This window comes from Spermophilus citellus, assembly GCF_964194105.1.
Source record: "Spermophilus citellus genome assembly, chromosome: 3".
Classification (NCBI taxonomy): Eukaryota; Metazoa; Chordata; class Mammalia; order Rodentia; family Sciuridae; genus Spermophilus; species Spermophilus citellus.
Genome location: NC_138184.1, coordinates 217,134,459 through 217,161,873, shown reverse-complemented (window position 1 = coordinate 217,161,873; position 27,415 = coordinate 217,134,459). Strand labels below are relative to the sequence as shown.

Genomic DNA, 27,415 nt, shown 5'->3' with positions numbered 1-27,415 from the left:
AAACTATGAAGTCGCAGCTCTGCTCACCACCAAACCTGATCTATGAGGCCTGGTGGGACCCAGAAATCTGTATTTAAACCATCTCTCGGATTCTGGATGCAGCAGGACTGCAACACACTCTGAGAAACACTGACCTAGAACAGTGGTGGGCAGCCCTGTGGGTGGCCAAAATCTACTGGGGAGCATTTAGAAAACAAACATGCCTGGCCCCACCCCGACCTACCACACCTGGGTTTCTGGTGTGGAACCAGTCACCTCTTATTTTAACAAGCTCCCAGGGGACCCTGATATGATTGACAGTAAACAGATTGGGGACCCAAGTTAAAAACGCTTCAAGTTCACACCCATTCTCATTTCCCTAAATCCTGAGCTGTAAAAAGAAAGCAGTTACACCCTGGGGTGCACACACATATTTTGGTAATATATTTGTATTGATTTCATTATTATCAACATAATTTTTCCCATAATCTGGACTCAAAAAATGCTTCTATATTCCAATGAAAGTCGTCCTTTCAAGTAGTCACCTTGGGAGTCTTTCTGATTTTTTCTAGTAATATTGCTAATGCTAAAAACAATTTTCGAACAATTCCTTCAGAATTGCTTCAGAGCTGGTTTATGAACCTCATGAGGGAACTGGCCCCGTTTTACATGTAAATTGTGTAATCTTGTGAATTTATATTTATAAAAATGCTCATCTGTAGTTTGAGGAGCTCCTGGAAAGATATTGAATAGAGAAAAGTATCAGTGAAGCTCGTCTTAAGCAAGCGCAGCCTTCCTTCTTTAATGGCTCCTCTCTCTCCATCTGCCCACCACGCCTTGGGGAGCCAGCCTTCCTATTCCACAGAGTTATGAAGGAGCTGTGAATTATGGAACCTTGTCCCTGTGGTCAAGGGGATGGACTCACCATCTAGGCATGGCCAATCACAGGATCCCATCTCCTTGGCAACCACGACTGGTCCAGCTGGTGTGCACATGACCCAACCAGCCAGGGTCAGAACACTTCTCGGGATTTCTACATGGGACTGAGACTGACATGCTCAGTCTTTCTCCTAGAGCTGCTAAACTGGGACTGTAGGAGGTTAGGGCTGTTGATGACCACTTTCCTGCCATACTGAGACAATCTGTCTGCAGAAAGAACTGAGAGAGACTGCAGCTGAGATTTATGACACATGTGCAGGAAGGACAAAGTCAATCCAAGTCTCTACCTACAGCAGCTCTTGGTTTGATCCTCCAGGGTTGGGTGGTTAGTTTGTGCTAAGATGGGCTTGACTTGGGTTTTCATCAGGTATAACCAGGAAGCCTAACTGGTATGGTGCCCTCTTACCTTTTCCACCTTGTGGATACCTGGGCCATTCTGCCTATAAAGCTCACTTCCCTAAAAGCTTCTGATATGAGGTTTATACTTGGGTATGTGCTAGGGTCTGCATGACCCCACCAAACTTCTTGTTGAAATTGAATCCTGTTGTGAGGCTATAAGGTAGGCCCAAGTGGCACATTTAAGAGGTATTAAGGACATTTAATTAGGTATTAAGGGCTCTGCCACACGAATGAATTAATCCATTCATGGGTTGATGGAGTCTGGTTATCCTGAGAATAGGTTTGTTAGGAAAGCCATCTTAGTTCTGTCACTTGGATACGCCCTAGAATGATATCATTCCCTGTGACACCTTGGGACTCTGTAAAGAATGTCCTCCAGCAAGAATATCATCAGATGCAGCCCCACCCCCTAGTTTATGGAAAGATGAGCTAGATAAACCTTTCTTCTTTACAAATCACCCAGTTTGTGGTATGCAGTCATGGCAACAGAAAATTTTTTTTTTTTTTTTTTTTTAGAGTGAAGAGAGAATTTTTTTTTTAAATATTTATTTTTTAGTTCTCGGCGGACACAACATCTTTGTTGGTATGTGGTGCTGAGGATCGAACCCAGGCCGCACGCATGCCAGGCGAGCGCGCTACCGCTTGAGCCACATCCCCAGCCCGGCAACAGAAAATTAACTAAGACAGCATGAATATGTAGCAGTGTCGTCTTGCTTCTTGAGATGGCTTTGTTCTAAGTGTATATTTACTTTATTATCTCATGTAATTCTCAGGAAATGGATGAGGTAGTTATTAAGCCCACTTTTCAGAATATGAAACTGAGACTTAGTGCGGCTAGGTAATTTTGTCTGAGGTAGGGACTGACCCCTGCCTCGGAGCTGTCCTTGTGGTGAGCAGGCTGCCATGGCCTCTTCTCCAGGCTGGCCTTGTCTGTAGAACAGCTCCAGTGCTGGTAGGGAGTGAGAGAAAACAGGCAGGCCCCCAGCTGTGCAGACTGTGGCTTTTACAGGTAGAGATTTAGGGCATATTCTTGCTTAATAGACCGGAAAACCCCCAGCCTAATTAAGGAGGTGAGGTCTTGTTCCCCTCTAATCCAAAGTCGTACCTCTGGCAGGTAGATTCCATTAGGGGCAAGAAATTTGTAACCAGTTATTCATTTATCCCTCTTTATGCACATAATAATTTGCTTATTCAACTCCAAAGCACCTGGGTGGAGAGAAAACGTAGCAAATCTGTGAAGTATTGTGCAGACAAAAACAGCACCTGTTTGACTGGTTTAATTAGTGGTTTTCTTTTTTTAAAAAAACTGACCAGTCAGTTCAACCAAAATAGCACAGCTGCATTCTGGGACTGCAGGGAGAGAGAGCCTTGGTATTTTCCTGGGGGCTGCCTGGCTCGGTTCCAGAAAGCCTGCCCCTGCCAGGGTGACCGAGGTCTGACTGTTCATGGGGAGGAGGAGGATGACCCACAGGCACTGACTCGGAAAGGTGTCCAAGTTACACAGCTGGACAGAAAAGCGTGTTGTAAAACAGTGTGTCTAGCTCAATTAATAAATCAAAGCCAATCTTAGTGTTGATCAGAATGTCCAGGGAGTGTTTCCTGAGCACAAACTCTGTGTCAGGCAATATGCTGGGGCCTGATGACCAGATCAGACAACCAACAGCACATGTGTCAGGGCAGGAGGTCATGGGGTACTTTTACCTTTTGTGTTACATGTTTCTTTACTACTCCTGTGTTTTATATCAAGTGGGTGTGACCTTGGGATAGGAAAAGAGGAGGGGGCTTGTCACTGGGCGGTCCCACCGAGGCTGTCCGGAGGAGGACTGAGGTTGGCAGTGCTGAGGCTGCAGTGCTGGGGTCTCAGGGGCTCCTTCGAGACCTTATTTTGTGATTTGACATCCGTGTCACCTTGAGCAAACTCAGCCTTCATGACCTTTTCCTTGCTAGGAGGCGCTTATGGAGGTCAGCTGGGAAGTCTGTCGGCAGGAGAGACCAGCCTGCAGGAAGGGAAGGGCCCACACGCCCCAGTGGGCAGGTCACACCCTGTGGGTGCCCATGGGGGACCAGGAGAGTCCTAGTGGAAGCCCACACTCCCTGTAGACAGACAGAATACGAACACACCACACACAACCCAGGGGGCTTCGGCATCTCTGACCACTGCCAAACACCGAGCAGCTGAGAAGCGGGGGTCCCGCAGAAGCTGCAGCCCCAGGAGGTTGAAGATGCCACCAGGGGCACCAGCGTCAAGGCCTCAAGTTGGGCCCTTTGGCCATAGATATGGAAGCATCAGGAAGCTCAGTGGGGCAAGGTGGGCACACATGGCTGGAGACTTGTCACTTCCAAAGAGTTGAGAGAGAGCTACAGAGAAGCCCCCGTGCTGGCGGACCTGGAGCTGGGCTGGCAGCGACTCCTCTGGAGGGTGGTCCCCACAGTGCCAAGGAGTGGCCGTGGCCTGGAGTTCTGGGGCTCTCTCCCTGCTTGGCTCATGGGGGCATCTGGCCCCCTTTGGTTAGGGATCCCATCTGTCGTTAGGGCCAGAGGTGGCTGAGGGGCAGAGCAGACTGTCACTGGGACACTGTTCCAGGGACCAGGGACAGTCAAAGGGCCTTGGAGTCCACCCCTGTCACTCTGAGCGGGCTGTGCATCAGCTGCCCTTGGAAGTCTCAGGGTGCTCAGGAAGACTCAGGAAGCCCTGCAGAGGCTGCGGCAGAGTCGGCCCTTGCCCACTGTCCCCTCCCAGCTGACCGGCCAGGCTGCCCCTCTCCTGCTTCTTCATGCTGCTACAATTCCTGGTCCCTCACGATGGCCAGACCCTGGGCCTCCCACTCAGACCTCTGTACTTCTGCCTGTCTAGCATCCTGTCTACACGAGAGCCTGGGTTTCTCCAGTTTCTTCCCCCAGGACTTTGTGAAGTGCCAACCTGATAATGCTACCCCTTGATTGGAAGCCCCCAATGTTTTGCCAAGACCAAGCCCTCTGGGGGTCTTCAGCACGTGACACCCAGCTGGCCTCAGCCCTCCATATTTCCCGCCACTCCAAGAGCCAGATCTGACAACCAATCCGCATCTCCTAAACCCTCCACGATCTCTCACTCCCGGGCCTTCGTACATGCTGTTCCCACCTCGCAGGGACAGCACTCCCTGTTCTTGCCTGGTTAACTCCTGGTGGTTCCTACCGATTATAATTCTTTCTTGACCATCTTTCCATGTGATTTCAAGTTCTTTAAACATGGGGACCTTGTCTTGTGTATCCAGGGTTTATTCTAGAGTTAGGTATGCAATAGGAGCTGTATAATGCTCATGGAGGGCTGGATTCTCATTTCAACCTCGATCCCAGCTGTGTTTGGATCCTGCCTCTCTCCCTTAGACCAGGACAGTAGCCCCATCTGGGCTCTCTCCACAGACCAACTCTCCCATCAGGATCCAATCCTTTGTGAAACAGAAGCTGACCGTGTGGTTCCACTCCCTGGGACTCTCTCCCTGCTCCCCAGCCCTCTGCAGGAAGACCTCTCAGCTTCTCCATGTGTAACCAGTGGCCCTTCTGGGGATTATCACCTCCTGTCGCCGCTGGTCTCACACAAGGGTTTCCCAACCTTCTCAGTTCATGACACCCTCAGTGACTCAATAATAGTTTTTTATAGCATCCCCCGGCCAAAGAAGTAGCCAACAGTCTCATTTTTAAGCAGTTAAGCCCAAACAATAAGTATTCATGTTCTAACAACTTAGAGGACTTTGAAAAAAAAAATGATAGACATAAATTGGAAGCAGTTCTCATGGGGGCTGACAGATGTCACCATATTTTTATAGCCATTTGAGATATCCCAGGAAGCCCCAGGGAGTTCACTGTGGCACCCTGGGGTGTCTCCGCACACAGTTTGGGAAACTCTTGCTCTTTCAGAAAGTTACGTGTGGTTCCCATATTTTCGGCCTTTCCCCACGCCCCATTCCTTTCCCAGATTTCCCCTCTGAAGTGCCACCCACCCCCTTTGTTAGTTTGGAAACCCTTCCGTGCACTGGTGTCCCTGGCCCCTCTTCTGTAGAACCTTCTTGGGCCCTTCGCTCCTCGCAGTTTCCAAGGCACCCAGGGGTCTTCTGTCTGCACCACACAATTGATCGATGGGCTCCTGCTGCTGTGTGAGTCTTTGGAAGACAGAACGCTGTCCTGTTCCCCCCCCCCCGTGTCCCCAAGGGCTAGCAGAGGGCCTGTCCATGGGGAAGTGAGCCTCTGGGTCTGCCCCGGAAGTCCCGGGAGATCCCTGTGTCCTCCCATGTCCTGTTTCTGCTCCGGGAGAACCTGCAGCCAGACTTGGAGCCTCAGATCGTGTTTCTTTTACTCACAATTATCCTGCATTTCCCAAGGCACCCGTGCCTGGCCCTTCTCCCACATGGGGGCTGCTCTCCCTGCCTCAGTCCAGCCACATGGAGAGGTGCCCCCTGTGGAGTCATTCAGTCACCTGCACCTGACCTCTGTACAAACCTCAGGTCTGGGACTCACCCCCTGGGGGGCCGAACATGCAGAACGCCCCCCTTGCCCTCATCCACACCTTCCTTCAGAGCTGCTTCCCACCAGTTGCAGGACAGACGTCAGCTTCAGTGTTAGCCTGAGCAGCAGGGACCCCCGTGACTTGAGGGTAGCCCTTCCTGCACCAGCCGGCACACCGTGACTGGACTAGGCTGGGGACGGGCCTGGCCGCCCTCCTCCCTCCATCCGCAGGAGAGAATTCCTGGTGAACATCTTGCTCTCCAAATCCACCTCCCTGTCAGCTCTAGAAACCAGCCTGCAAGATGTGGGTTTAGCCAGCTCAAAAGCCATTAGTAAAAATGGTGAGTGTCCTCAGCCTGGTCATCAAGGCTGACCATCACAGTGGGCGGCTTCCTGATCCATCTCTGTCTTCTCCTCCGCTGCGGACTTCCCTCCCCCCAGCTCCCCCAGCTCCAGGTCTTCTCTCTGCTGCTCTCCTTGGCCTCCCCTTCCCCCGAGGCTCCTCCAAGGCCAAGACCCTCCTGGAAGCCTTCCGGCCCTCCCTGGCCTGTGATCCTGCCCGTTCTTGGCTTCCCATTGCCTGGTCTCCCCCATGGTAGCCGTCCACGTCCTCTCTGGCTGTCATGTGCAATTTAGCTCATGTCTGTGTTTGTTTTCTAAATTAGAGACATGAATGACTTTTTTTTCAAAGGGGAAGGGTGGTCTCTGCCGCTGTCAATGGCTCCGTGTTATGCTCAGAGCAAAGACTGCAGGGCTATGGAGTGGACCCTGTGCAGGGGAGGAAAGGTCATAAAGAGGGAGGAGGGGCACCCTCCCAGAATGAGCAGAGGATTGATGAGCACTGTGTTTGGAGTTACAGCCTAGAGCCAGTCCCTTGGGTGTGTGGGCGACTGTCTCTACACCTGGTAGATTTCCCAAGTGTCAGGTTCAAAAGCAGGTTTCATGCCCTTCACTAGCAGCGCTCTAGCCTACTGCTGGGAATCTGTGTGACTGGTCCCTAAGTCGTGACAGCAGGGGTTTAGTGAGGGCTTGGGTTCCACATCACACAGAGCAGGCTTGAAGAGGCCACAGGACTGTGGCTCTTACCAGGGGAGTCCCCAAGGAAGAGGACCCTCTTCTACACACTTTCCTAACCACCCCACCCCACCCTCCTGTGAGAAACACACACAGTGACTGCTCTGTGCAGGACAGGGCCTGCCCACGGCTCAGAGTGATGGTGGTGGGTACCTGCAGGAGGCCTCGCAGCCAGGAGATCCGAGGATCCACACAATGTGCGTCTCCCATACTGATTATTTGGGAGCAGGCAGGAAGATAGCCTCCCCTCTGGCCCTCAGAGTCTTCATCGGTAAGATGAAGTGGTCCTTCTCATCTGGGTAAGTTACGGCTGTGTGAAGCTTCAGGAAAGCTTTCTCCAGAGCAGAGCTATGGCTACCAGAGAGAATTGGGCAGCAAAAGGGAAAAATATCTGAAAGAAACCTCTAACGATAAACCTCCCTCCCCTCTTGGATATACCCGCCCATTTAATTTATTCAGTTAATAAAACTTATTCCCCAGAGGGGAAGAGGCAGAGGTAAGCTGCAAACCAATCTGCCTGTGTGAGCAGGGGTTTACATGTATAGCTCATAATAATAATAAAAAAAAGAGTAATTAAGAGATGTATTGAAGTATGCAGAAATCCTGAAGGACACCGAAGATTCCAATTCGAGTTACTGTCCTTGGCGCAAATTTAATTCCAGGGGGAAGAGATAAATAAAAATAAAGAAAAAACAAATTCAGAACAGATGTTAGGCAAGCAATTTTTTTCACAGTAAGAATCATAAACATGAAGAACAGCCTATAAGGCAAAGTTGTTGATGCAAACAGCATCGAGCTACTAAATAAATAGTTCGATGGCACCGCAGGGACAAAGACACATTAAAATAGTCATTTGTCTGTCCCTGAGTATTTTTGCCCACACGTTATGCCCAGGCATGTATATTCTAGGGTACTGGAGGGAGGTGTGTGTGTGTGTGTGTGTGTGTGTGTGTGTGTGTGTGTCCTGTTACGTAGAATACGTGCAGGAAATGCATTTGTGTGAGTATGTAGCAAAATCAGCTCTCCCCAAAGGATGTGGGAGTATGTGTGGACTCCGAATAGGAATAGAGGGCTTGGCAAATAGAGGGCTTGGTACCATTTCTGCATAGACGAGGAGGCCAGGGGAGGAACCCCAGTGCCCGGGGAGGAATGTGCTGTCCTGAGCAGGGTCTTAGAAAGCCCAGATGTGGCACATTGAGAGAAAGGGAAATTTAAGGGCAGAAGAATTTCAGACAGAACTGGGGAGTAACAAGAGGCTGGGGAAATACATCAAAATGAAAACACAGACACAGGACTCCAGGGGTGAGCAGCAGCCCTGAGATGATTCTAGTCCAGCCCCTGCCCTCTCACAGCTAGGGAATAAGGAGCAAAGAGAGGAGGTGACTGGTTGCCATGCGCCATCTCCTGGGGGCCACTTCTCACCCAGGAGGACCCTGGAGGGGAGCAGCAGGGCAGGGTGGGGGTGACAGAGGCAAGGAGGTGAGAGGTCCTGGGGCCAGGAGTCGTGGAGCTCTCCCAGAGCTGGTTGGAGAAGGGGCTCCCCAAAATGCTGGCTGACTGCAAGAAGGCCTTCCAAACTCAGGTCAGAGGAGCAGGGGACTCAGTCGGGATCCCTGCTGCCTGGACGGTCTACACCAAGGGAGCTCAGAGTTCCTTTGGTTCTCACGTCAGACCTGTGAGGGACACAGGCACTTGGGTATGTTTTTAAGGTGAGAAGATGGTTGAGGGACTCATTCTGGTCATTCAGAGTTAGGAAAAGCTGAGCTAAGACAGGAAGACTTCGAATTCAGTTTTCTGGGTGCTCTCGGTTGATCCCCCAACAATAGGCTACTAGGAAATGACCCCTTGGAAGTGGGGCATGAGTGATCCAATAATGACTTGGGTGAGTGGAGCCCAGCTGGTGCCATCAGAGTGGATCCTTCACCTTGTCTTTTTAATCTTTTGGGTCCCAAGATGGCCTTTCCTGGTAGAAATCAATTTTGTACTTTGATAAGCTAATGATTGATGAGAAAAATTAGGGGCCTCCCCCACCTAGAAGCCTTGATTTTTAAGCACTACTTTCCCCTACTTCTTTCATGTTCTCCAAGAAAATAATACCCATTATCAAACTAGCAAAATAACAAGATCTTCTGTTTGAGGTTTCCTTGGGAAAGACCTGTTATAAAAGGCATGCAGAAGAGGCAATTCATTTAGTCAGTCAACAAAGATTTACTGAGCATCTATTTTGTGTTGGGCACTATTCTAGGCACTGAGGATATCAGGAGGAACAAGAGAAAAAGTTCCTGTCCTTGTGGAGTTTGCACTCTTACAAGAGGACAGGACAATAAATAATTACATCACCTCTTGTCAAGGCAGGAGTGTTTAGAGTCCCCAAAGCACAAGAAGAGACAGTGGAATGGGAGAGTTTTGGGGGTAGAAGGAGAACCCACACCACCCAGCCTGTTCCTCTTGCCAACCACATGCCCTCTCAGTTTACAGTCACACATTTCTGTCTAAGTTGGGGATCATATGCTCCGCCCAAACCAACTCCCAGTGTTGTTGGGCTGATCACGTGAGGTACTCTATTGGAAAACTATTATGGATTGACATTTAGTATGGAAAGGGGCCCAGGGAACAAAGACATGTCTTTCTTGCAGTTATAAACACAAGACAGACAGTTCATAGAGCTCTCCCAGGTCCATGAAGGGCCCCCGGAGAGAATGTCCACTGCAGGATTGTTTGCTAGAGGCCACTGGTGTCTCCCTGGGGGACAGGGGACAACCAAGATGCATGCAGGTGACAGGCAGCAGTTAGAAGCAACAGACTTAATGGGCACACAGCCATGTTCTGGATCTTGAAAGTAGAGCGCTAAGTGAGGAACCAGGGCGTAGCATGAAGTGGACACATTACCATCAGCACACACTAAAGACTGTCCAAGATGGCGACACGCAGTTTTGTAAGGACATGTAAAAGAGCACACATCAAGTACCCCGGGGATGGGAAAGGGGATGGGGGGAAGGCATGGGTGTGAATAAGCCAGCATAGCACGCAGCAGGCCTCCCCAGCTCTCCATCGTAGCAAAAATAAACACTCCCCAGGTGAACTTCAAATGGAGGCAGTTATTAATTACTGGTTGTAATGTTGGAAATTCACAGTGATGAACTAACTGCCTTTACCAATGGCTGTTTTCCTATGTGGGATTCTTTAGGCATAAATGCTGCTATCTTAGAGAGATCCACGCTTTCTCTCACAGCCTGTTCTCCATATTCTAGTCCCAAGAGGTGTTCTGGAAAACAAAATCTGGCCTGGGGTCAAATAAACACACACACTGGACTCCTCACTGGAGACTTTCCAAGCACATATTACATGAAAGGTGCTGAGCTGTCCTCCCGTAAAGAGACCTGTGTTCTTTGACTAACCCCGCATTCCACCGTTTGACTGGAGGGGACTCCCTGCTTTTATGTTCCATGTAACAATTATTATTGGTGATGGAAATGGTCCAAAGGACACACATTAGATTGTTGAATACGAGGTGGAAGATTCCAGATTCCAAGCACACCCGGGAACTCTCCTTCCTTATGCATTGAGTGATCCTTAGCATGCTTCATTCTCAATGTCTCAGCAGCTCTGCCACCATCTGAGCATCTGTGCCCCCGCCCAGTTCATATGCTGACCTAATCCTTAAGGTAGTGGTGTCAGAAGAAAGAGCCAGGTCGGGGCAGAGCCCTCTTGTAAGGGATTAGTTCCCTTTAAGAGTCCCAAAGGAGCTGGGCCCTTTGCCTCTTTCCTCATGAGGACAAGGGAAGGTGCCACCCGTGAGCCAGAAAGCAGACCCTCACTAGGCATTGAGTCTACAGGAATCTTCCCACCCTCCACGACTGTGAGCAAGACATTCTTTTGTTATAAGTTATCCAGTTTGTGGTGTTTTGTTATAGCAGCCTGAATGAACCAGACAAGCTCCAACGGACTACAGCAAAGATGAGATTATTTCCCCTTCATCAGGTTCAACCCCTTTTATCTTTGGAACTGAAAGCCAGAGTCAGGGATTCAGGTTGACTCATCTTTGTCCTTACAATCAGTGACTTGCTCAATTCTGCATTTTTTTTCCCTCCAGGACATTTCTTCTGCAAAACTCTCGCTCTTTTCCTGCCATTTCTGATAATGCAAATCACTGTTTTCACAACTGGACGAATGGAATGTTCTTTGTTGGCCTGGGGATGCGGCTCAGTGGTAGAGGGCTTGCCTAGAATGTTCTTTGTTTTGTTTTGAGAATTCTGTCCTCCCCTGCGCCCCTCCCTTGTCTTTCTTCGCTCTGAGCATGCACACATTTCAGACCACCCCCCTCCTTAGCACTGTTCCTTAGGTCCATCTCATCTCTGGCCATTGACACGTCTGTCCTCTCTATTGCTGTCCCCACCATCCCCCTTTCCTGGCACACCCTCAGCCCTAGCCTCCACACTTCCCCCCAAGCCTGTGAGCCTGGCCATCCCGTGTTTGGATGGCTGAGAAGCCAGTGCACCTCTCTCGGTGGGCTTGCTGTCCGTGCAGGGTACAAAAGGGGAATCCAGCGTGTCTCTTCCACAAAGGGTCACATGTGCCTATGAAATAGTAAGAGTCTGTGAAAGAAAACCAGATTCATTAATAAGCTACCCAGGGCCAGGACACCATCTCCATGGGTTACTTGCAGGAGGAAGCCCTGAGATGGAAGGTTCTAGGGAGAGAAGGAGAAGTGGCGAGCCCACGAGCAAGAAAGCAGAAGTCAGCGACACAAGATGAAATTGATGTGAAGCCCAAGGGTCGCAGGGAGCCGGTGGGAAAGAGGGAACTTGGAGGCGGTGAACGTGGAATGGAAAAGCAGACACATAAATTGTAAAGGTTTGGCAGAGGGGGTGAGATAAGAAGAGGAGGAGCTCTGGGTGGGGACTGCTGGGAATTTATTAAAACGAACTGAATTTATGGTGCAGGGCAAGCATTCGTTGGTAATGGGACTAGTTTGGTAAAAAAAAAATGTGCTCGATGGCTCCCAGCCAACAGGAAGTTGGAGGCAAGATCACTGGGGTCGTACATTCCAATCAGAAATGTGTGGTTCACATTGACCCGCTGAGTTCCAAAGTGCAAATACAAGCATAAATTTCCTTTGGAGTTCACCCTGGAGGTTTGAAAACAGAAATAATGGCCACCTAATCACGGTGGAAAGGGAACAATAAAGCCGTGCTATAAAGGGTCCTCCAAATGTAACATGATGGGGTCACTGTGGAAAACAGGAGAGCAGTTCCTCAAAATACTAAAAATAGAATCGCTACATGATACAGCAACCCCCACTTCTGGGTAGACATCCCAAAGAACTGAAACTAGGCACTTGAAAAAAAATATCTGCACACCCACAATCATGGCTGCATTCAATCAGAGAAACAACCCAAGGGTCCACCAGCAGACCAATTCATTAACAAAACGTGGACTATCCATGCATATGGCGGAATTCATTCAGCCTTGAAGGAAGCTCTGACACATGCTTCCGAGTGGATGAGACTTGTGGACGGCACACTATGGAATAAGGAAGACATGATGGGACCTCCATCCCAGAAACCTGGCTCATGACGTTCCTCCTGCCAGCCCAAGTGTGATGCATGGCGTCCAACCAGGAGGACAGACTTCTTTCCCAGGCATGTTACCTGTGATGTCTCGGGCTTGAGGCCCTGGAACCCATCAACAGGTGTGGATTTGGAGAAGGGTCAAATCCAAGATGCTGAGTGTCTATGCTGGGGTGGATATAAAGCATCCTAGTGGGCTCTCAGCCTGAGGAGGACAAAGCAGTGAGACTTCTTACACCTGGGATGATCTGGGGAACCCAAACTCTTGCAGAGAAGTCTGCGGCTTCTGAAAAGTCTGAGAACAGTCAAGAATCTTTTGGCTAAAGACTTTTGAGAGAAACCAGTGTCCGTGGTGATTATGGGAAACAAACTGTGTTTGACAATGAGACAGAAAAGAGAGCTTGAAAAGTTACAACCTTCATAGGAAAGTGGACATTGTGTTCAACAACATCCCTGCTGGTGATTCATAGGGACCAGACCCCATATTAACCCCGGAGAAGATGCTGAGGGGATCACCCAGAGAGGAGCTGGATTTCCTGTGTCAGTTCAATACCTGGATGCCCACTTCTCCTGTGGCCCGAGTAGCATCTGGAGGTGCTGACAGGTGTTGCAGCATCAAAGACCACAATCACCAGGTCCACCTAACAAGTGAGGACTGGCCACCCACCAGCCATAGGTTCAGGGCAAAAGTTGGTAATTTCCTCTTTAAGCACAGGCAAATATACAATCACCTACTAAAAATGTCTTCTTAGTGGTTAATGTGGGTGTCCTGGAGGATATGTCAGAGACTCCAACTTTCATCAATTGGCCAATAAACTGAGAACTATACCCAGGGTGGAAAAATTTCATATGATGTATTGCAGAATTCTTACAATTTAAGGGGAAGACAGGGAGACATGGTCTTAAGATGCAAGGGATAATCAAGGAACTTATTTTAGTAGTTCTGCTTCTGTTATCTGCCCCGGGCATGTAGGCATCATAAAACTTGGCAACGCCTTGCTAGGGAATTACTTAGCTATAGAAATGTTACACATAGGACTGATCAGGAATAATTGGAATACATAGGAAATGACTCACACTCTGAAAGATTTAAGAGACCTACGGAAGAAAGGAGAATGTGTTCTAGTTTAAAGATGAACTTCAATTATTCAGAATTTAGTAGAATTTCAAAATGCATATGTGACATATGATGTTTTATTTTGATATGTATGCTAATATCCAGAGGTAATTATGATTGAGAAATTTAGATGCTGTAGGCTTACCTTTTGCCCTGTGTGAGGAATAAGACTTAGAAATGGTATTTTAATCATTCAAGGGTTCTGAGAAGTTAAAATGTGTTTTTTTCCCTCATAAAATAGTGATCAAAAAGGAACTATCAGCTCTATGTAATTTAGAGTGCATTGCTTCTTTGAGTTTAGTGATGATTTTTTTAAAATTATGAAATCAAAGATGGCATGTCATTCTTCTCTTTAGAGAGAAAAGGAATGCTTTTTGCATTCTCAATTAATTAGACTTAAGAACCACAAGAATTGAGTTAAGTTTGTGCCATTTTTGAGATTGTCTGTGCAAAGGAGTTCTTGACAAAATATATATGCATAAAGCCATGTGCTATCAGGACTTTCTTCCAGAAGGGAGAATGCCTGACAAATGTCACAATGATTCATGACCATGTGATGTAACTATTATGCATTTTTGAGTTGAGCAACTTGGATTTGTTGCAGGTACAATTCAATTAAATGTGGAATTTATTCTTTGAAATTATTAGCTAGAAATAAAGCTTTTATGCAACTTTAATTTGAGATATTCTATTGTTTGGGAACACACCTGTGCTGGTTGTCATTTGAGGGATAAAGAAGTTATTGATGCCATATTCAATTGTCCCTGATGGAGCATGAGCTCCCTCCCACCTTGAGCCTGAGATACTACTGCCCATGCTGGATTTGGGATGTGAACATGGGATGCAAAATGAAAGCTGTGGCTTGCTCTCCAGCCTCTGCAACCTTTCATTCTTCCCTGCTAGGTGCTCTGTCCCCACCTTCAGTGTGCCTCAGTCCTGGACCAGAAGAAGCCCAGCGGTGCTCCCTGAGCCCTGACTTCCTCAGCCCGGATCTATTCCAGCCAGAGTGGCCCTTTCCTCTGTAAGTAATGTTGGGACCTTGGTGGTTTCTGAATTTTTGGCTCAGATCCTGGTCCAGGTCTGAGAACTGGTGTCTATACCTGATCCAGCCGCAGGCCCTGACGCCTGCATGCATTCCCACCAGACTCCCTTCGTAGAGGCTTCCCGGGTTCCTAAACCCCCTCCTAGTTGGGCCCACGTGCCCCAGGCAGACGCTCTAGTTGGTTGGCTGCTTTACTGAACACCTGACTTGTCCAGCTGACATCTCCTCCGTGGGCAGCTTTCCCCCAGGCTCTCCACGCGGCCAGCATTTGCTAGAATGGATAATTGTCAACTCACACTGCACTTACCCATCAACTTTTCCCTACTTGGCCCACCCCAAGTAAATGGGCAGTTTCTAGCCCTTTCTGTCCTGCTGCCCTATCCCCCAGGAGTAAATATTCAGCTGGCCAGACCTCTTGATGCAGGAGAGCCACACGGATTCCTTAGATATTCACGCCCAATGCAAAAACCTCACAGAGAGATGTTTTAAATTGTTAGTACAGTTTTGCAAGCCTTTTGGCCAGAAGGATTCTGGGCTAAGGCTGGGAAATAGTTTCCACAATGGTTGAACTTGTGATTTTCAAGAATAAGAAGGTGTTATTGGGCAGGGGGTGCCCGCCCTGGGCCTGCAGCCGGGCATATGAGCCCCATTTCTGAGGAAGCGTTTCAGGTTGGATTCTGCGGCAGCTGTCAACAGTGGGCTTTGACTGATTTTGTCAGTGGTTTCTCAATCTTAAATCTCAAGCGGCGACAAAGCAGCTTCTAATAATCTCTTAATGTAGACTGGCAGGGGTTGAGTCGTCAGCTTGGAATTATCCAGTTTATAACTGGGAAAGACTTGGGATATCGTTTGGTCCTTCAGTTTTCCAGTGGCTGATCTTGACTCACTAGTGGTTATGGAATCCATTAAGAGCGTCATGTCCAGCTTGTGATTTTATTTTAATGAAGAGAACGGAATAGATCAAAGTGGCTCTTACATAGTAGATTGTTTTGTAAAATGTTTATTTCAAGTGCGCATGTGGACACTGGAATGCAATGGTCAATCTTTTCTTTACTGAGGCTTGTAATTAAACAGGGCCAAGGTCACTGATCTAGTCCAAATGTCTAAGTAAACTGATGCTGTAGAGGGAAAGTGACTGGCCTCAGTCCACGAAGCTAATGAGCGGTAGACAGAGAATGCGTGCTGGAATTTGTAACCCCAGTTTTCAATCATGCTCTGTTGGATGTTTCTACCCAAAGAAGAGGGAATTATTATAGGCCCTCCATCTGCAGCACTGTGGGTCACAAGACTTGGACGGCAGTAGTCACTAAATAGCTAGCAGCCCTCCCTTCCGTGTTCTCATAGAAAGGGTGGGTGTGGTCTGAGATAAGTGGGGTGAAAGAAGAATCAGAAGTTCAGGACTTTAAGTGAACTTCAGAGAGGTCTTTGCACCAAGTCTAGGAAACAAGATGGCCTTCACCATAGGGATGCTTTGTGGCCGTTTACCATTAGGTATGACAAGAGGTCATGATCATGGCAGGAAGGTGAAAAAGAGTCAATGAAAGAGTCATTCAAGAGACGTGGGACTCTAGGAGAATTCCTCTGCCTCCCTGTGGTCTAGGATACTTATTTATCTGAGGACAATTTTTCCACTGGGTAACTCTGCCTCTCGGGCCATTGCCTGGTGTCCCATTGACAGCTTTCTTCCTGTTCTCCAAGGCCTCCTGTTTTGTCAAGGTATTCAGTTTTATAACAGAATGGCTACCATAAAATGCAATAACAGTTTAATAAATTCCATTCATTTAAAAATGTGCACCTATAGGCTTCGTGTTAGGGACTAATCTATTTTGATGGGTAAGAATATTGATATTTAACTCACTGAATGACTCCCCATAATTAGGGCACACAGACCACCAGGTGTCATGTTAATCTTGGTTCCAGACTCACGTGACCTGAGACTGGTGATCCCCAGCTTCCCTTTCGCCACTGTCATGAAAGATGACTTTGACAAGCTGGGGTGCTGGTGTCTACACAGTGCCCACAGTTTGGCCTCGTGGTCAGAAATGTGAGGGTAACTTAGAATTTCTGGGCTTGCTTCCATGCTTCACGGGTACTATGTTCTCTCCTTGACTGTAATATATTTTCATTGTCATTAATTCCTTTGGAAACTGAGGCACATTTTGAGATTAAACACTTAGCACAGAGCTTCCCCCAAGGTCTGCCCTCCAGCAATAGAGACTTAAGGCTTCCTGGGCATTTGGGTCTGTGAAGCTCTTCTGCAATCATAGCCTGATTTGTTCCCTTCTTCAACACGTGTGATTCTACAGAGCTCAGTCCAGTGTAAAAACAAGTGTAATCTCCAGGCATCAGGTGCCCTGCTTGAGTGTGAAAATTGTGTTTCCTTGAACAGATTAGCAATAGCTTCCATCCTGCCCCAAACGTGGGCACATTTTTAAGCCCACTGTATCCAGATGTCTCATGTCTTGTAAGTCAACTTCCACATGACACAGAGGACCGTGTGGCATCCTTCAGAGCCCTGTGATCCCCAGAGTTCTTGATCTGTGAGAGTTTTTGATCTGTGAGGCTGAGGGAATCTCCCATGAGTTGACGACATAGCTGCTGGACTGTGTTAAGTGAACCGCCTCTCTACTGCCCTCCACCCTTGTCTAAAGGGTCCATAGCATGGTGTTCAAGAGCACTTACATAAGAAAATTCTCACACCTCGGTCACTTCTAGAGCTCAAGCTCTCCTAATAGATAGCACCATAGAAGCTGAGCTCACAAAAGTGTTAAAATGACCCTATTATTTTCATAGCTGGTGCCACATGCTTTTGCAGATGTATGACAAAGTCCTCAACTTTCTTTCTGCTGGGTGACAAAGTGCTGTTAGTTCATGCATGCTAGCTAATTTAAAAATGCTGCTAAAGACCTCCAAGTTGGAGGCACATGAGACACCTCCCCTTCCTGTGGCATAAACTTTGACACTTAGTGTCAGCCCTTTTCACCAGAGGCTTATTTGCTTGCTAAAACAAATATTTTCAGCATGAGGAGCCAAGGTTCCCTGGGAGGTCGATTGCTTCAGGTTATGATACCTACTAAGATGTTCTTGGGATACCCTGCTGCTGCAGATATAAAAAGCTATACAAATAATATTCAGATAGAGTATTTGATGTGGTGTGTGGTTAGGCATTGCAATGAAAGAGAGAAGTTGGAAATATGCATAGAAGTTAACAAATGATGAAAGTGACAGTTGATAAAAGTAGCATTTCAAACCAGTTAGAAAAAGATGAATTTCCAGATGGTATACCACCATCTAAAAAATGGGGGATCCTGCATTAATCAGCTTTCAGGCATTATAACAAAATACCTGAGATAACTAACTTATAAAGATAAAAAGTTTATTTGGGCTTATAGTTTTAAGAGGTTCTGGTCTATGATCAAGCTGATCCATTGCCTGATGACAATAGCAGGGAGCACATGGCAGAGCAAACTGTCACCTCATGGTCAGAAAGCAAAAGAAGATGAAGATCTGGGGCTCCTATAAACCCCTTTGAGTGCACAACCCCAGAGGCCTAAGGACCTTCCACTAGGCCCTATCTCCTAAGGGTTCTACCATCCCCAATAGTACCACCCAAGGGACCAAGCCTTTAACACACAGGCCTTTGGGAATCAACATCCAAATTCTAGCAGATCCCTACCTCCACCCTTGCCCTCACATAAATTCCTGATATGTCAAACATCCTAGTGTGTGTGTGTGTGTGTGTGTGTGTGTGTGTGTGTGTGGTGTGAAGGACTGAGCCCAAGGTCTCATGCATGCTATCCAAGCTCTCTGCCACTGAGCTACGTCCCCTGCCCAAACATTTTAAGTTTTTTAAATGAAATTCTGAAATCCTAGAAAAAATTAAATTGGGGGGGGGTAATATCCTTGATTAAGAGAGCCTTTCTGAGATATAATATACAGATGTTGTTAAAATTAAGTTCATTAACACAAAAATGTTCTCCTATTAGAAAAAGTACACAATAAAATCAAAGACAAATGATCACAAGGAGAAAACATTTGCAACACATATTAAAGATGAAGGGTTACTTTCGTTCCTATGTAAAGAGCTTCTACAAATTAACTGGAAAAATATTAACAACCCAATAGAAAAGTAGCAACAGATTCCTCAGAAAACAGAATACAAAGGATTTGAAACATATGAAAAAATTCTCAAACTTGCTCATCATTAGAAAAGTGCAAATTATAACTACAGTTATAATTGTGACCACTGATTTTAACTGTGAACATGTAAGGGACTTGTGGCTCTTCTATGCTTATTTATGGGGTGTAAATTGATATAATCCCTAGAGAGCAATTTAGTAATGCTTATCCAAATGAAACAATGTAGATAGCCTTCTCCTAATAATTCCATTTCTAGAAATTGACCCTACAGACACACCTAGGCAGAGGGCAATGATGTATGTGTGGGAGTATTTACTGCAGTATTGTTTGAAAAAGCAAAAGATAATCATCAACTGATATATCAGGATATATCAGGATATATCCATGCAATCAAATCCTTAATAAAAATAGAATAGCATTTAACAAGAATGAGTAGATTGAAATATGACAAAATTTCCAAATGCTATTAATGAACAAAACAAGATCAAGAATAGTGTGGGGCTGGGTTTGGGGCTCAGTGGTAGAGTGTTTGCCTAGCATGTGTGAGGCCCTGGGTTCAATTCTCAGCACCACGTATGAATAAAAAAAAATAAAGATTCATTAACATCTAAAAAAATTTAAAAAGAAAAACATTGTGTCCACCTAAAAAATAAAAATAAATATTAAAAAAAGGAACCATGTGTGTCGTAAATGACCCATCTGAGTGTGGGCAGCAGAGCTTGCCTCTGTGGGGAGGTGACTAAGGGTTGGGCCAGGAACAGGTGTGCTTCTCTGTATTCTCAATTGCTCTTTATGAATTGTGCATGATATTCATGTTTACCTGCTCACAGCTAATGTTCTAAGGGGAATGTAGATTACGCAGCAGAGCTGGCTTCGTGGAAGGACCCAGGGACGTGCATGCCACTTAGTAAGACAGAGCAGCATAGGGGACGGGTGCCAGGAGCCATCAAAGTCAAGTTCAATAAGAGGAAGCCGAGTGTACACTAGTGATCAAAACCCAAGCGATGTGGAGGCAAGGAGAAGTGGGGCTGAGGCAAATAAGAGCAGCGCCGCAGCGCCAGGGCTTCAAAGATAGGCGCGGTGAGCGAAGGGGAGCTTGGCATTGGGCCTTTGGTTGTCGCTAACGAGCCCGGCTTGGGTCTCTACGTAAGTAATTAATAGCAACAGCTCAAGAAAGGCTTGTTTTCCACTGGATTACAAAGCCAATTACGAATTGGCGGGGGCATAATCTCTATCCTGTTTCTGTTGAATCACCAATGCACGAGGATTATGTTGAAATCATCCTTATCAGGTTTGGGAAGGGATATCCATCCAATTTGGGCTCATCCTTCCTGGAAAGAGGCCACAGGTGATCACTACCTGGCGGGAGGCTATCCTGAGCTTAGGTGAAGCCTGGCTTGCTTTGTGTCGTGTGGCCCATAGTACTGCTGTTCAACTCAGAAGTGGTCTTGTCAAGTGCCACGAATTAAAAAACAAAACAAAACAAAAAAACATGTAGTTGTGTACCAGTCCCTGGCTTCACATGCAAGTTCAAAGCAGGCAGAGGCCCTGGGTATGGTGGTATCCACACAGAGCCTGGCAAAGCAGGATATGTAGTTAGATGCTGGGTAAAGACATTTGTTCTCAGTGGTGGTGGTGACAGTGGCAGTAGTGATGGTGAACACTGATGTCACTCCCTCTTGACAGAATCCTTCCCCAGCCATGTCCCCCTCTCCTGCATGGCACTGAGTGGGAGGGGAAAGGGGGCGGAGCCTGTTTCTACTTGTGAGCCCTGACCACTGACTGAGCTGCCCTGACCACCAGATCATAAGCACAAATAGTCACCATGGTTGGCTGTCAGGTGCAGAGCAGTGAGGAGACCCTTGCTACCCACATTCTTCTGTGGGTAAAGCGCTTGCCATCATCTAAGGGCCCAGTGATCTTGTATGGTGTCCATAGTGTGAGGTTTCACTGGCCAATGAGGAATCAATCTATTATCTCAAGTTTTCAGAGGACAAGATGGGATTCTATTCCCTAATAATAATAGTAGTCTAAAAATCAGTGTCATTTAAACCACATTGTTTCCTAAAAGAAGGTTCCTTGCTGTCTGTTGAATGTCGTCCTCTTTGACATTCCCAATCTGTAAAGCCGTTTTGCTAAAATTTAAGCAGTAAGAAAGTACTATTTAGAGTTAGAAAGGAGCCTAGATACAGCCTCATTCAGCTCTGCCACTTTTGCCCCAGCCCCAGATTGCTCGAGACCTGGGCGAGGACCCATTTACAAAGAAGTTGGCATCTCATGGCTTTTCTTCTTCTTTATTTTAAGGAGAAAAAGTCGTTGGCTTTGTATGAAGAAATTATGCCATCACCTTTCTTTTTCACCAGACGTGGGAACAAAGAGTAGAGATGATACTGCAATTTTGATCTCCGCAACCTCATTTGAAATCATTCTCTATGATTTAAGTTTTCTTGAAATAAGAAGGATAAATTGTGTGAACTTGTGTAAAGTTCGGGGAAAAATTTGATTGGACATCCTGTTGTCAAGGAAACCAATTCACTCCACCTGTCTCCCCCACCCCTTCACACACACATACGTCAGTTAGCACAGTGCTTTTTAAACTCTTCACCTGACGTTTTAAATTATTTAAAAATATCCAGAGTTTTCACTGTGTAAGAAATCTGTATAAGAAGTACTAGAGGGAGGTGATTCCTTATATTCAAACTCAGAAAGGACTTTTTCTAATGCTGGTGAAGACACTATCATTCTGAGTCAGTGCTCTGTTTCAACACATAGGAGACAGCCCCCAAGGCCAAGGTCAAGTCGAATGTAGAAAGAGACTATTGGAAGGAGAGAGCTGGAATGAGAACTTTTTAAAAGTAATAGAAAGCACAAGAGTAAGAGAAAGGTAAACAGTCCAATCCCTTAAGACATAATTTGGGCACAAAAAAAGAAAACTAAGCTGGGGGTGGTGGTGCACACCTGAAATCCCAGTGGCTCGGGGGCTGAGGCAGGAGGATGGCAAGTTCAAAGCCAGCCTCAGCAACTTGGTGAGGCCCTGAGCAATTTATCAAGACCATGTCTCAAAAGAAAAAAGAAAAAAGTGCTGGGCGTGTGGCTTAATGGCTAAGCACTTCTGGGTCCCATCCTTGTCATACAGAAGAAGAAAGAAGAGTAAGTGAAGGCCAAGTTGAACGACTCATAGGGTTCTTATTTAAAGATGTGCACTGCTTCCACATACTCAAACCTCACTGCACCGTTAACACCAGGCTTGGCAAAGGACTTGCTTGGCCTCACAGGGCCACACTGTGCCTCCACCCCTGATTTTCTGTTTGGACACATAACTTCATTCAGTTGATAGGATGTTAGTTGACATGGTGAACCACTGCTTCCTGCTCTCTTGAGTCTTTGCCTTTGCCAGGAGAAGACCCTGCCCTGATGAACCTGCTCTTCATGGAGGAGGAGAGTGAACAGCAGACTCAGGATGGGTCCCCTCCCAAGCAGACCCACCAGGAAGTCCAGTGGGGCCTTCCTGCCAAGCAGGGCTTAGACGGGCCCACTCCAGCCAGTGTTTAGACATAGATAATAAATTGTGGTTTATGCTACAATTGTGGTTTTCTTTTGGGGGGGTTGTTATGCAGAAATGACAAACTAATAGAGGATAACTAATATACAAAAATATATTAGTTTTTCAGAATCATAAAAAAATCAAAGAGTAGATAGAAACGCTTAGCCAGAACTGTGGGTCTCTTGGGTACAGCCATCTCCACAGAGTAGAAGCCAATTCTTTTCAAAAACAAGTACTGAGAGAACAGATGTCCCCGAATCCTATCAGCAGAAAGGCTTACAAACCACTGGACCCCATTAGGCTGTGCAGTGGTCTAAAAACAGAACCTTAATGCCCTAAAAAAGTTTCCATTGACCTGGGGATCAGGAAAAGGCCACTAGTAGTGACCTGGTGACTAAGGAGAAGCTATGTAAGGACAGGACCCTGGTATGAAGGAACAGTTGAAGAACAGTGTGATTGACACCTGCTAATCTTGAATAGAGAAAGTGGCCTGACATGGGCTTGTGCACCAGATCTGGACTTTTAGAAACAGAGGAGCACACTCTGAGGCAGAAAAAGAGAAAATTCAGGAAAAGTAAAGGGAAGAGCTATGTTATTCCACACAGGGCCATATCTCCCAGGGTTTTCAGGACAGTCTTGGTTTATACCATTATCCTAAGCAATTATAGCATTTCCTTTCACTCTCCAAAGTTTCCTGGACTGGATGATAAATTGTATGATAATAGTGTTGCTGGCAGGGCACTGTAGCCATAGGGTTGAACCATACAGGTCCAAGTAAGATTTTGATGAGTTCATGGGGCGAGACCCATCCTGGTCATCAAGGCAAATTGGCCTGCTTGCTCTGAGGCCTGGAGGGCCACGTTGTCCCAGGGTATCCTTCTCATAGTGATAGGAAAGTGGAGATAAAGGAACCCAGTCCAGCAGGCTTTGAAGGCCTAGAGTGTATTTCAGGCTTGCAAGATGCTCCCCCCCCCCCAGGTCTTCTTTAGGAACGTTGTCTATACGGCCAGGAACCCTCTTTGTGGACCCTTGAAAAATAGAAATACTGTAGCATTCCCATTCTTGACATTACTTCTACATCAGTTCAGGATTCAGAAACCAAGATAGATAGAAAAATTCAGCTCCGTTCTTACCCACACAGAGATCCATATTGTCTTCTGAGCTCCATTTGGCTTTCCCAGAAACCCTGAGGAAAAACACGGTACTATAGTGAGAAAAAGATGAAGCGACATTTCAATTATTCAAACTTATTCAGAAACAAAAAAGATTTAGAACAGCCAGAACATAGTTATATAAACAATAATAAAAAAAAGAATTGAAGTTATATTGCTTTCAAGTACTGTGGGATATGGGATAAACGAATAACTTTTTAAAAAATTCTGCCAAGTAAAGCTCTCAGGCAGTTCTGCGTTAATGGACAGAGGAGATCATCAGAACTTAAACTATTTGTGGATAATTGCTGCTAAAATATTTGAAGTGGTTTGCTTTCTCAACTGTAATGTTCCCCTCTGAGATTTGGTTCCTGTTCCTATCATTCTTGGCCAAGACCCTCTTCATGGCCCTATGTATGTGAACTTCCACTGCGTCTGTCTGAATTATTACATATTTGGAATTCTTGTGATCCAAGTGAGACTTTAACTAAAACCAACATATTCAGCAGCACATAAGAACCTTCGAGTAACTTTGGGATGAAGCGCTATATACATCTCATGGTGAAGTGTACTAAAGATGCCCATGGGATGGGCGGGGTGGAGGCCAGATGATCCTAGACCCACTGTGCTGAAGGGATAGGGTTGTGTGATGGAGATGGGTGTGTGTGCAGGCACGGGGAAGTCCTGTGGGTTGGGGTGGGAATATGTCAGATGTGGTGGGAGTGAAGTGTACATGAAATGCACCTGGGTTGGGTGGGCGTGGGTGGAAAATTCTAGATGTGGTGTGGGTATGTAGTAGATGAGCAGATGCACAGGGCTGGAGTGGAGAGTCGGGGTTAGATACGGATAGTTCCTTTCCTGAGTAGATGCATGCTCTCTTCTCATTAACGCCATCGAATTTCAAAGTGCAAGTCAGTGCTCTATCAAGGAAAGATTATGTGAATGGAAAAGCAAGCCGTGCAATGAGTATGTTCTAGAAAGTGCTTGGCAGGGTTTAGTATATACAGAGACGATGGCTGAGAAGAAACATATGTGGGAAGTCATCCAGAGGCAGCAGCTCTGTATTCTCCTCACATCGACAGTTAACACTGTTTCCCCAAAAATATTAATACCAAATTAATGACTCAATGGAACCTGGCAGATCACTTCCCCCTAGCTCCGTGTGAAGTTTACTTTCTTTACGTTTCTGGTTTGTTGTTCTATTTTGACACTTTTAAATTTCTTCACACTTGCTGCAAGGATCCACAGGAAGCCTCAATGAGCTATTGTCTGTGGGTTTGAGACTTGTGAACTGGTCACCCTGGAGAGAGCCATGAGAGAAAAAGGTGTTTAAACCAAGCTAGGAAGAGAAAAACAGCCCATGGTGAAGGGCAGAGAAGGGACGAGAGGACTGGGAAAGAAATTCGGAGGAAAAGGGACAGGAATACTGTGGTCATTTTCTATAGAGCGCCCAAGGCCAGACTTTGCAGGGCAGGGACAGGGGAAGTGGCCAAGAGTCTTAGGGGTTATTATCGGGGTTAACCCAAGCTCTTCCTTCCTGCTCTTGGGTGGCTCTTCATCTCAGGATCTCTTGGCTCCTGATGTTGGGTCTGGTGTCCGGGTCCCTTGAGTTGGCAGAATAAACCAACCGCCCCCTGAGAAATCCAATGTGAGGGAAGAGCAAACAAAACTGTAGATGATCGGGACCTGGGTCTGTGTCTAGAAATAGGTACTGGCCATTTCCACTTGCAGGTCGCTCTGGCAGATCAAAGGTGACATACTTAAAATAAAGCATGCTTTCTCGCCGCACCAGCAACCCCCAGCCTTCCCCTGTGGTCACCCTACGGGCACTCTCTGCATCAAGACTTGGGCTGATGTTAGACTCATCTTCCCTTCAGTCCTCTGCTCTTTACTCGTCACCAGAGTTCTTAATTTTGTCTCCGTGGTCTTTTCTGTTGGCTGTTGTCCCCACCCGGAACCAAGCCCTCTCCCTATCAGCCTCCATGTCAGGGACACTTAGATTCTTGTCCCTTGAGTATTGTTCTACTTTGATGTCCCTCTGCTACCCAGAGATGGTGGTGGATGAAGAATCCTTTGCTCGCCCTCCTGGCCTGAGGTGTGTAGCCCGTCTCTCTCCACAGCCTCCTTCCTCAGCCTCCTTCCCTGATCTTTGGTTTCTAGGTGCTCCAGGCAGCTGGTCGACCTTTGCCACCCCCTCCTGTTGCTGTGTCCCCTCACATGGGGCTCCCCACCTGGTGGGGTATCCTGTCTACAGCACCCCCAGGACCCCCTACTTTAGGAACTCCCCCAGGATGATTCTGCCCTGACACATCTCCTTCTCCTCCAAAGCAGAACCACAGCTACCATCTGCACTGCCCGACCGAGCCCAGGGCACCTCCCATCCGAGCCCAGGGCACCTCCCATCCGGTGCTGGACACCATTATTTGGTGGTGCACTTGAGGGTATGAGTTCTACCGCTGCGTTCCGGGATCTGGCGTGTTTCCATGCTCAGTAAATGGGGTTTGGGGGGAAGGGATGGACGACAGAACTTCCCTGGTCTCAGCGAGTCAGGGCCTTACCTGGCGGAAGAATGTCAAGTTGCCGATAAAGGGCGAAGGCCTGGGATGTGGGACGCCCAACTCCTCCAGCCTCGAGAACGCCGATGTGGAGTACCTGGAGGGAGAAGCCAAGTTCAAACACCAAGAAACTCAAGTTTGAGTCATGCCTTTGACCCTGTTAGAAATCAGAAATCTTGAGTTCCCTGGAAGGAAGGACAGGAGAATACGCACCAAGTTGGCACATCTAAGGGCTGAGGGACAGAGTCCTGTGGCAGGACGGGAACTCAGTGATGCCTCTTCTTGAGTGGCAGGTCAAAGATCAAGGGTCCAAAACCTCAGGGCTGGGTCTGCCTGAGGGATGAGGGGGTCCAACTACCCTCTCCTCCCTGAGAATCCCATCAATAAACTCCCCAAAAGGAACCTTACCCTGTCCGGTTCCTCTGCCTATCAACCTGCCATGGAAAGCCAGGTGACAACCAGCAAAGGCAGAACACAAGTCTTCCGTGCATCTGCTTGTTCTGTTGATCAAGACCGACTTCCCCTCCATACATAACCTGTCCCTCGTCACATGAAAAAGGAGGACAGGGGCCAGCCATAGAGAGGAGATCCTGTCACCAACCACTTAGGACCCCTTCGAGTCTTGTTTTCCTGGCCTGAGACCATATGGAAAGCAGATTGTCTTAACCCCAAATCAGGAAGTGTGGTCCGACAGATTTCTGTGCCACTTCCCAGGAGAGAGCGGCAGTCTGAGAAGCGCAGCGTGGCTGTCACAACATTGGAATTACCAGGATAGTTTAGCAGTTTATGGGAACAGAGGGAGAACACAGCTAAAGTCAGAACTGGCTCCGAAAAACCTGGACATATGGTTCGGATCCCTCACCAGCCAGCCAGTTAGGTCGAAAGTTCAGTTAGTTCAGAAAAACCCATGAGTCCAACTGGGCGTGCAGCACCATGCAGAGATCAGCCAAATCACGATTTAGGGGCAAGGCAAAATAACAGGGAATAACACTATTATCCGGCTTCCTAGAAGCACTGGAGCCCAAAAAACAGTGTTGGGAGAATTGCTCGCTTAGGGGGAAGGATGGAATACTTGCTACATTTTTTGACCTTTTCCACCTGTAGTCTGATAAGGAGCACTTAAGAACATTTCAGCCAGTACTCAGATATTCAGAGAAAGGACGACAGAACTTAGGTTCTGAGTTTGCATTATTCTGAATAGTAGGTCTATTTTAAAGTTGCTGCAAAAAATAAAATAAAGGGGGTGCAAGGGAGACCCAAGTGGGGTGATGGGGAGGATACTTCTCCTCCCAGCTTTCCTAAGATTTCCATCTGGGGCATTATTAGGTTTGAATGAATTCCCAGGACGTCACATTTAAGTCCATGTTCAAGTGTAATTATAAACCCTCCTCCAGAGCCACAGTGAATTACACGGATTAGTCAT

General features: G+C 47.0%; 1 protein-coding gene across 1 annotated transcript in view; it reads right to left on the bottom strand.

Annotated features, from left to right (window-relative positions):
- Nucleotides 1-27,415, bottom strand: part of TBXAS1 (thromboxane A synthase 1) — a 154,927-nt gene that overhangs the window by 97,997 nt on the left and 29,515 nt on the right. The window contains exons 2-3 of the mRNA XM_081287467.1: nt 25,996-26,089; nt 23,420-23,472 (exon numbers count right to left, since the gene is read on the bottom strand). Coding sequence (XP_081143593.1) covers nt 23,420-23,472; nt 25,996-26,089 — 147 coding nt within the window. The remainder of the gene's footprint in view (nt 1-23,419; nt 23,473-25,995; nt 26,090-27,415) is intronic.